This window comes from Salvia hispanica, chromosome 6 (assembly GCF_029641045.1).
Source record: "Salvia hispanica isolate PSC_SH4W2 chromosome 6, Shi_PSC_v1, whole genome shotgun sequence".
Taxonomy (NCBI): domain Eukaryota; kingdom Viridiplantae; phylum Streptophyta; class Magnoliopsida; order Lamiales; family Lamiaceae; genus Salvia; species Salvia hispanica.
Window position 1 is genome coordinate 32,267,199 of NC_142697.1, and position 9,403 is coordinate 32,276,601.

General features: G+C 37.3%; 2 protein-coding genes across 11 annotated transcripts; one reads left to right on the forward strand and one right to left on the reverse strand.

The window, feature by feature from the left end:
* Nucleotides 1-504: 504 nt before the first annotated feature.
* On the forward strand, nucleotides 505-2,820 carry LOC125205551 (flavonol synthase/flavanone 3-hydroxylase-like). The gene is made up of 3 exons (XM_048104578.2): nucleotides 505-1,009; nucleotides 1,885-2,212; nucleotides 2,341-2,820. Exons 1-3 carry the CDS (start codon nucleotides 546-548, stop codon nucleotides 2,551-2,553), a joined length of 1,005 nt encoding a protein of 334 aa, XP_047960535.1. The 5' UTR covers nucleotides 505-545; the 3' UTR covers nucleotides 2,554-2,820.
* Nucleotides 2,821-2,861: 41 nt separating this feature from the next.
* Nucleotides 2,862-5,999, reverse strand: LOC125205550 (camphor resistance CrcB family protein). 10 transcript variants are annotated; one of them, XM_048104573.2, is made up of 6 exons: nucleotides 5,981-5,999; nucleotides 4,661-5,079; nucleotides 4,493-4,567; nucleotides 3,997-4,372; nucleotides 3,495-3,913; nucleotides 2,862-3,413 (listed from the first exon to the last, which is right to left on the reverse strand). In XM_048104573.2, the coding sequence occupies exons 2-6, from the start codon at nucleotides 5,018-5,020 to the stop codon at nucleotides 3,195-3,197; spliced, it is 1,449 nt and encodes a 482-aa protein (XP_047960530.1). In that variant the 5' UTR covers nucleotides 5,021-5,079; nucleotides 5,981-5,999; the 3' UTR covers nucleotides 2,862-3,194. The 10 variants fall into 10 exon arrangements, with proteins under 10 accessions (XP_047960530.1, XP_047960531.1, XP_047960527.1 ...); XM_048104574.2 differs by lacking the exon at nucleotides 5,981-5,999 and adding an exon at nucleotides 5,834-5,974 and having other exon boundaries at nucleotides 4,661-5,044; XM_048104570.1 differs by lacking the exon at nucleotides 5,981-5,999 and adding an exon at nucleotides 5,834-5,974.
* Nucleotides 6,000-9,403: the final 3,404 nt, after the last annotated feature.

Below are 9,403 nucleotides of genomic sequence, written 5' to 3' on the forward strand. Positions count from 1 at the left end.
AGATTAAAAGATTAAGGATGGTATCTGGTCAAGTTTGTGAAAATTTGCTTAAAGTCCAGAGATGGGAAACAAGAGGTCGAAAATCTTCCCGACTGCTACTAAGCTCTTTTTGTACACTTCCGCCTGCTTTGATGAGCATTTGATTCTAGTCTGAAAAATATGTATGTTAGCCAAAAGTCTCAGGTTAATTCAAGTTTACCTTGATCCAGCCTTTTAATTTACGTGCAATTAGTTAATCTAATTAAATTCCTCTCACGATCAAACCTGAACAGAAATTAATTATAAATTGTATTACATCCGGCAAGCTATTAATTCGTAATCAGTTACAACAACTTTTACATTTAAAAATAAAAGAAAAAACCAACTAAGCAACGACTTAAATACCTTGTTATCCTTAATTATATCCGCCATTGTATGCAATAATAAATAAATGCAAAGTACACTATTTACAATTATACCCTCCACTCACTTATAAATAAAGGAATGGACACAAAAGTGACACAAAACACAACAACACACACTAGAAATTTCAAGAAAAGAGAAGAATGGAAGTGGAGAGAGTGCAAGCCATTGCTTCACTATCCAAGCTATCAAACACCATCCCTTCCCAATTCATCCGGTCCGAAAGCGAGCAGCCGGCGGCCTCCACCCTCCACGGGGCGGTCCTGGAGGTCCCGGTGATCGACCTCGGGGGTGCCTCGGACGACGAGAAGACGACGAGGCTGATAAGCGAAGCAAGCAGCCAGTGGGGGATTTTCCAAGTGGTGAACCACGGAATATCTGACGAAATCATCGCGAAACTGCAACGAGTTGGGAGGGAGTTTTTCGAGCTTCCGAGGGAGGAGAAAGAATTGGTTGCGAAAACCGCAGAATCTGGAATCGAAGGGTATGGAACAAGCTTGCAGAAGGAGATTGAAGGGAAGAAAGGTTGGGTTGATCATTTGTTCCACAAAATATGGCCACCTTCAGCTGTCAACTACAAATTCTGGCCTAAAACCCCTTCTTATAGGTGATTTTCATCATTAATTTATTTTTTTATATTTTACATTTTTCGATATGAGAAAATCACATCTTAATGCATAACTAGAGACTAAATTTCAACCATTATATAAAAAGAAATAGGAGGATGAGATTGGATGAATTTTGAAAACGTTTCGATTCATTCGAAGAGTGTTTTAGTTTATATTTAAAAAATTGTAAGTGTTATGAACTAAAAAGCCATTATAATGAACTCTGTGTTTTGAAATTCAAAATTTTTAAAACTCGTCAACCTTCTATTTTCTGATGTAGTGGCAGAGATTTGGCTTTTAGTTATACGCTAAAGAGAGAATGGATATATCACATTACTAGGGGAACTTCCTATATAAATATTTCAAGAATTTGATATTTTAGTTTCTTTTAACTAGACTTGATTATTTATCTTATTTATGAATTTCACAACTACTTTTTTAAGTAGTACTATAATTTCACAGTTGTAGCTCTTAAATGCTAAGAATAGATGTAAGTACTGCATTTACACTTTATTTATCTTATTTATGGATTTCACAATTATTTTTACCAAAAATTACGTGATTGAAAGGAAAAAAAGTACTTATATAAAATAAAAGATACTACTATTTAAAATTAAAAAAAAGCATATTTTACACATGCATGTTTATGGTATGATATTACACAAAATAACTAAAGTTAATTCCATTCTTATTTTTAAAACACGGATTCAAATTATTGAAAAAGTTATGCCGTGTGGCAAGCTCCTATTGGGCACACTCTGCATAGTGCTTTTACTTGTACACTCTGCAACATGCTTTATTGATGCGCACTACACAGAGTGCTCAACGGAGTGTTGAGCACTTCTTTCTAATGCATTGATATTTACAATTTCAGAGAAGCAAATGAGGAGTACGCGGAGAAGCTTCTAGAGGTTTCGAACAAACTGACGAGATGGTTGTCGCTAGGGTTAGGGCTGGAGGAGGGGGAACTGAAGGCGGCTATGGGCGGCGAAGACACCATTTATCTGATGAAGATAAACTACTATCCACCATGTCCCCGCCCCGACCTCGCCCTCGGGGTGGTGGCCCACACCGACATGTCCACAATCACCATCCTCGTACCTAATGAAGTTCAAGGCCTCCAAGTGTTCAGGGATGACCATTGGTATGATGTCAAGTACATACCTAATGCCCTCATCATCCACATTGGAGACCAAATTGAGGTAACTCAAATTGATTATAAAAAAGTCACAGCCTTTTTTTAAAAATTAAATGGTCTTAACAGTTGTTCCACTTCTTTTTGTCAATTTTACCTTCCAATTTTCTTCACACATATTTTATTAATTGACAGATACTTAGCAATGGGAAATATAAGGCTGTGTATCATAGGACCACAGTGAACAAGGAGAGGACAAGGATGTCTTGGCCTGTGTTTGTGGAGCCTCCTCCTGAGTTTGAATTAGGCCCAATTTCAAAGCTTGTGAATCAACAAAATCAAGCAAAATACAAGACTAAGAAGTATAAAGATTATGTTTATTGCAAGCTTAACAAGATTCCTCAGTGATTTCTTCACTCTACGACCTTTTGCTACACCCAAATATATATAGTGGGGAATAATCTTGATTCATGTGTCTGCGATTGTCTAGCGAAAACTCCGTTCTTCAATCTATTCTCAACTTTCAGCGTTTTTCATAATTACTCTATACATTTTCGAAATGGATATTAATCCATAATTGTACTCCAAAAGTATGAAATATTTCCTTATTAGTCTGACCCAGAAACGTATGAACTTTCTAATTTTGTAATAGTTAAACATGCAATTCCGATTTAACCATGCGTCACGAGCAGAATCGACCATAATACAAGCTGAAATTCGAAAATTATGCTTATTGTAAACTTAACAAGCTCCCTCAATGATCAATGCTGCTTCTTGTAATAATCTAGTCATAACCCCTCAACCAAGATGATCATCATTTTCAGATAGGGAGGAGAAGCTCATTTTTTAACCTAAAACCCCTCATTACTTTACAATTATAAATCTATTACTAATGTAATACAAAGTATAAATCATATTTGAACTTATCATCTTGAGACTGATCATGAGAATTCTAGCAATATTTCTTACCAGCTCTTTTCCGACTCGAGAATTTCAATGAATGAGATCGTACCTAGCCCCCGTGCGGACGAGATCAAATCGGCCTTGTTTTAGTCATAACCCCTCACCCAGACTGGAACAGAGTAGATAAGAGTTCCCAAAGTGAATGAAACAACAATAGTGATGGCTGCATAAGCATAAGCCCTCCACGGATGCTTGCTCTCCCTCATCGCATGAAACTCCGCGACGAACGTCGACACCGTGCTCAGGCAGCCAAGCAGACCCAACTGGACCCCACTTGCCACAGTATTGCACTCCTTACTTCTCACCTGCACACATACACCACTTTCGATGAATGAAACCGTACCTAGCAACGATATCAAAATATCCGGAAAAAGGTCGATATTTACCGCCTTTTTCAGCGTCGCGAGTGCAGCCATGACACAAGCAGCAGAAACATTGGCAGCAAGCGTGCCGAAGGGCATCCATTTCAGCGCGGCGTCTCTGCCTAGGCCACGCCCGTTGAGACGAGCCAAGTACCACCTAATCCAGACGCCCAACGGCCCCACCATGCAGGCTAGGAACAGCTGCGCCTCGCTGCTTCCAGAATCAAACTCTCGTTTTTCTAAGGCTCCAAACACGCTCCACAGCAGGGCTAGCGTCAGCAGAAGCATCACCATGAATGTCGTTAGGCAGTAGTACTTGTGGGAGATGGAATCACCGAAGCAAGAACAGATAGGTCGTGCGTTTGGTCGTCTGTGGAATAGCCATTTCAAGCCCTTGGCGGTCTCAATCCCGAAAATGATCGAGTAGGCGACTAGAAACAAGCCTGTCGAGATGCAACGAACAAACATGTTAACGCCATTGCTTGAATGTATCATCCATTGATGTTTAACTAAGTTCAGTACTGACCTATAACGACGCCAAGAACTGCGAATATCCATTCGCCGTTAACGCTGAGGTCAAGCATCTTCTGATTCCAGCCACTGAAGGTTGTGAGGCTTCCTAAGAAACCTGTTGATAAACCAATAGCTAATTGATCCGATACTTTCATGATGTCGGCTTTGAAGACCACACCGAACCACCCCATCAGAAACGAACCTACCTGAGGAACGTATGAACCCGAGAAAGCAAGGTAAGTTTCCATCAAGCAGATGTCAAATGCACATAGAGAGACAGAGAGAGCAACCATATTGGAAGGGAGATCGGGGTACATGTAACTCCGGTCACTCGTTGCACCAATTACATCTGGTCCGAAGAGATTTTGAAGACCGTATCGAACTAGAATCTGTCCACGATAAAAAAATGAAAGAAATGGTAAAGTTTCTTGTGTTTATCTATGTATAACTATGGCACAACAGAGATGAAAAAATGCAATCACCCACATAAAAAGGGATTAACAGATTACCCCAAGAATTCCAAAGACAGCAAGAGAAAGGAGACAGGTAATGTACCCTAACAACCACGGAACTTCTTTCTCGTCCTGCATACAAACATCGAATGCTACTTGACAGTCACCACGAGTTACCATTAATCGAGAAAAAAACAACTTTCTAGGAAGAAAGAAACTGCTTACAATCTTCTTTTCTCCATTTTGAACCATAGCATCAACAGAGAGGGGGGAAATGTTCTCCAAATCTGGTGCTACCGGAAAAGAAGCACCCGTGTCGTCTTGAACTGGAACGACAGCGCCACTCTCTGCGAAATTCTCCAAGGAGAAGTGACTCCTGCCACTTGCACTGACTCTAGTGCTGTGAAGGGCCCTGTCACCAATATCCCCTGCCTCCGAGACAGATTCACTCTCAATCCCATCATCAGCGTGTCGTGGCAGAGAAAAAGATGTGCTCAATGAGCGCCTTCTTGAAGAGCTCGCTGCACTCAGTCGACCAAAGGAGCCACTCCGTCTGGATTCTAGTTCTGGATTATGATGATCCATAATCCTTTCCTCGTTCTACTCGAACTAGAGGAAACTTCAGTAAGAAACTTGAAATTTTTCTGCAATACAAAATAAGCCAAATCCAACTACCCCATGATGATACAATATTGAGAGAACATGATCTCACAGCAAAGCTTTGTTGTTTATTCTATGGACGGATGCCACACAATATAATACAAATGTAAACTGTCTTAGCACATAATAAAACACAGTGACGCATAAGGAAACAAGGCATATGAAACTACATAAGAAATCCAATATATGATGAACAGCAACTAGAGAAAGTGTGGAGAAAAAACACATAAATTATGTTGGCCTATGTTAATTAAGTTACAATTTCAAGAATCATTAGCCCTTTGACCCAATCTACAAACAAATGTGAAATCCCCAAGCCAGAGAAGAATAAAAACACACTTACACACACAGATATATATTCCTATGGAAGGAAAATGGACCTTTTCTTGGTAAAAACAGCAACTTTTACCGAATGAAAATTGAGGAAGATGACTCAAAATTGGAAACAAGAATTAAATACAAAGCAATGATTACAATTGGATATTCTGCAATTCACATTATATTGTTGAGATGAAGCTTTTCACAATAGACTTTGTACTCCACTAATGAAACAACACAGAACCAACAAATTCACTTAGCTGACAAAGAAACAATACATAGAAAAGGCATAAAGAGCTCCAATTGCACAGAATGGTGTCAAAAGGTAAAACCTTTCCACAGGCCCACTTTTCAAATATTAAAATTCATGAACTTTTTCAGCCCCACTGCGTTAAAAATCCATTAATAAGTAGAAATTACCTTCTAAGACTCTGTGGTGGATTTACACGGGCACAAAATCTAACGCTAATTAGATAAAACAGAGTTGTAAAGGTGTGGTTCAAATGAGAAACAACAAAAAGTGTGGAGAGAGAAGAGCATAGGGGCGGCAGAGGATGAGGTATTCACCTTCGATTTGGGAATCAAGATTGTGTGATGGAATAGCGTTGAAATGTGATTCCAACGAAATTTTATTAGAATATGTTCGTTAGTGACGTAGATAGAGTGGTAGCCATTTCTAGGCCTACATCGAGAGATTTGGACGTTTAAGATTTTAGTCTCCATTAATTGTGAAAGAGAGAGTTGACCAGATGAATTAATTAATCATTAATGGTATTTTATGTCCCAAAAATGTACTTCCTCCATTGCTGGTTAATAGAGGAATAAGTATGAGAGAGATAGAGATGACAAAATTAAATATGAGAGAGGAAAAAGTACTAGAGATAAAGAGAGAGAAAAAAAGAAAAAATAAAATACAAGAGATAAATTTGTTGCTTTTTTCCAATAGTGGGATAACCCAAAATGAAAGAATAATCACTTATAATGGGACGAAAGGGAGTACAAGTTTTGATCTGGATTTTGTTTTACGATATTACTACCTCCGTCCCCCAAAATTTGCTACACTTTGACCCGACACGAGTTTTAAGAAATGTAATGGAAAGTGAGTTGAAAAAGTTGGTGGGATGTGGGTCCTATTTTTAAAGTATTAGTTTTATAATAAAATGTGAGTAGGAATGAGTTAGTGGAATATGGGGTCTACTATAAAAAATAGTAAAAGTGAAGTGTATCAAATTTTCAAGGACGGACCAAAATATTAAACTGTATCAAATTTTCAGGGACGGAGGTAGTATTTGACTTTAAAAAAGAATTGGGTGAAAAACTAGCGGAATGTGAGTCTCATTTTTTAATATTAATTTTATTTTATAGTATAATGTGAGTATAATGAGTGAGCGGAATATGATATTCACTTACTAAAAATTAAATAAGGTAAACGTGTCTTTAAATGACGGACAATCCGAAATGACAAACAGTGTTAGTTTGATTCGTTTCCTTTTTTGGCAAAAATTTATTGTCTCCTACTTTAGTATTTATCTCTATTAGTACTCTATTCTATGTCATTAACCTCTACATTTTTTATCTTCAAATTGAAAAATACCCTAAGGTAGAATAGACGAAATACCAAATTTCCATTTTTTTTCCTCAAATGGCCATAATTTCCAATAATTTTTATAAAATGTCTAGAACAAATATGGTTAAATAACTTACATTAATGATATTCTTATATTTAACTTTTAAAAACATTGAGAGATAGGGATATTCAATGAAATAAATGAAATTTTGAAATATATAAAACATTATTATATGCGAAAGGAGGAGCGAAAGTGGCACGTTGTGACTTGTGAGAAGCCGACCATAGCTTCACTGGTAACTCACGAGTGGTAACTAAAAGTACTTTATTATAGCATCTCTTATCATTTTCATATATATAATTAATTTGGAGTTCTTCCAATTTAAACTTTCTATAATAAAATTAATATCAAACCCCATGCGTTGCATGATCTATTGAATTTTTTTCACATAAATAAAGAAATGTTAACTAATAAATGAAATAGTAATAAAAAGCATATTAATAATTAATATTTTAGATAAGTAACTAAAAATCATACAAGATAAGAAACAATAAAACACATACAATACGGTTATTAAAAACATATTTCAAGCTGACGACGTTTGATTTGTAGTTTATTGAGGATTAGGAAGGAGAATTCCATTGTTTCAACTTCCTTTCTCTGGTAAGCACGCAAACAATAAATATTAGCATTAATATTGTAATAATCACACAAAAATAGTACTCCTAGTTCATAAAGTACTTAGATGCATATAAAAAGATGATATTGGTAAAGATCAAGAACGTCCACACTGAAAACAAAATTTTCATTTTGCAAAAAAATTCAGTGATGCAGAGAAATGAGTTTGAAAACTAGCAAATGTCATATATTTATAGCTATAGTATCTATTAATTCTCTATTTGTAATATTTTTTGGTCATGAATATAAAAATGATGTAAAATTATGGCATGAGATGCAAGATTAAGGTAATTTAATGATTTTCCCACACCTAATAGGTGTTTACATCATTGTTTAGTGCATTTGTTTTGGATTGGAAGGAATTAGTTATTTTATAAATATTTAAATTGTAATACTTAGTGAAAGTAATTGAAGAGAGAATGCATGTCAACTTTGATGCCCTTTTCCTTAATAAATTAAAATCGGTTCGGATGAAGTAAGGACGATAGAATATGCCTCGACTGATCTAGTTGTGAAGCCCTCCATAAAAGTGAGTTATAAGCCTTAAACACTTTATACTAACACAAAATGAGAGGGCTGCCACTTGATGCTTAGGGAGAGAACTTAGAAGGAGGAAAATTTTGGTGATAGAAATAACCTCTCGGACCTAGGGAAAGGGTACTGGAGGTATAAGCTGGACGAAGTCCAGAGAGAAAAAGGAGGAATAAGCTGGACAAAGTCTAGAGATTCTGGAAAAAAAAAAAAAACTGGAGGTATAAGCTGGACGAAGTCCAGGAGGGAAGGAGAAAAATTATAATAAGAGTATAGACAGGGGAACTCTCTGACCCGAGGCATCAGTGGTATGACAATATAAGAGTGAACGATCCTAACATCCCTGGTGAGGAATGAGTGATCGAGTGAATCCAACAATTAGTAAAGATGGAGGCTATCTTGACAAACTGACAAGCCGATTAGATAGAAGAAGGGAAGGGGAGGATTCGGAGACTGTAGGTTCTTGGATTGACCTTAATCTTGTGGGGATGGCTGCTAGAAAATGTGTTTTAGTATCGAGTGAATCCAGTTTATGCATTTATGCGTTAATGTGTTTTAGTATCTGTGTCTGTTTCCTTTGTCTAAGTCCTTTAGAGTCTAGGTCTAGTAGTTTGAGTCTTTTTCCTTTTCGTAGAGTCGGTTAAGGGGAAACCATGCATTGAAACTTGTCTTATTCCTTTTTCTTGTCTTTATACTTGAGGACAAGTATGGTTTAAGTGTGAACAGTTTGATAAGACTCGTTTCATGCATTGGTTTTGGGTTAAAATTCTGTGCATTTGGAGCGCTAATCTGTGTTTCTGAGTTCAGGTGCGTAATAAATCTGCTGGACCTAGGAGTTGTTGTTACCTGACCAGGCAGATGCAAAAAAGGTGAAATTGAAGTAAACATCAGAAGTCGTCGCCCGGACCTGAGAGAATTAAAAGTTGGCGACAGGAGCAGAATGGAGCATGAGCAGATTATTTTAAAGAGTCTTATTCAAGGGCAAAAGCGTCTAATTACCAGAAGGATACCCTAGGGATCAGAGCCTCACGTATATAAAGAGCTTAACCTTGAAGAACAAGATAACACTTCTACACACACTCTTAGCTCAAGCTCTTGTTCCATTCCTTAGTTCCGCGCTTCAAAACCCTCATTTCACTTGCTGCGCACTTGAAGATGGAGTGATTCTGGCTACCGTGGTGGTTTATCGTTGTTTTGCTGCTGTGTAGCACTG

Coding starts and splice junctions, on each gene's coding strand:
- LOC125205551 (XM_048104578.2), top strand. CDS start 546: ATGGAAGTGGAGAGAGTGCAAGCCATTGCTTCACTATCCAAGCTATCA. Junction 1,010..1,884: donor CCTAAAACCCCTTCTTATAG/GTGATTTTCATC, acceptor TTACAATTTCAG/AGAAGCAAATGAGGAGTACG. Junction 2,213..2,340: donor ACATTGGAGACCAAATTGAG/GTAACTCAAATT, acceptor ATTAATTGACAG/ATACTTAGCAATGGGAAATA.
- LOC125205550 (XM_048104573.2), bottom strand. CDS start 5,020: ATGGATCATCATAATCCAGAACTAGAATCCAGACGGAGTGGCTCCTTT. Junction 4,568..4,660: donor AAAATGGAGAAAAGAAGATT/GTAAGCAGTTTC, acceptor GTTTGTATGCAG/GACGAGAAAGAAGTTCCGTG. Junction 3,914..3,996: donor AGTTCTTGGCGTCGTTATAG/GTCAGTACTGAA, acceptor GCATCTCGACAG/GCTTGTTTCTAGTCGCCTAC.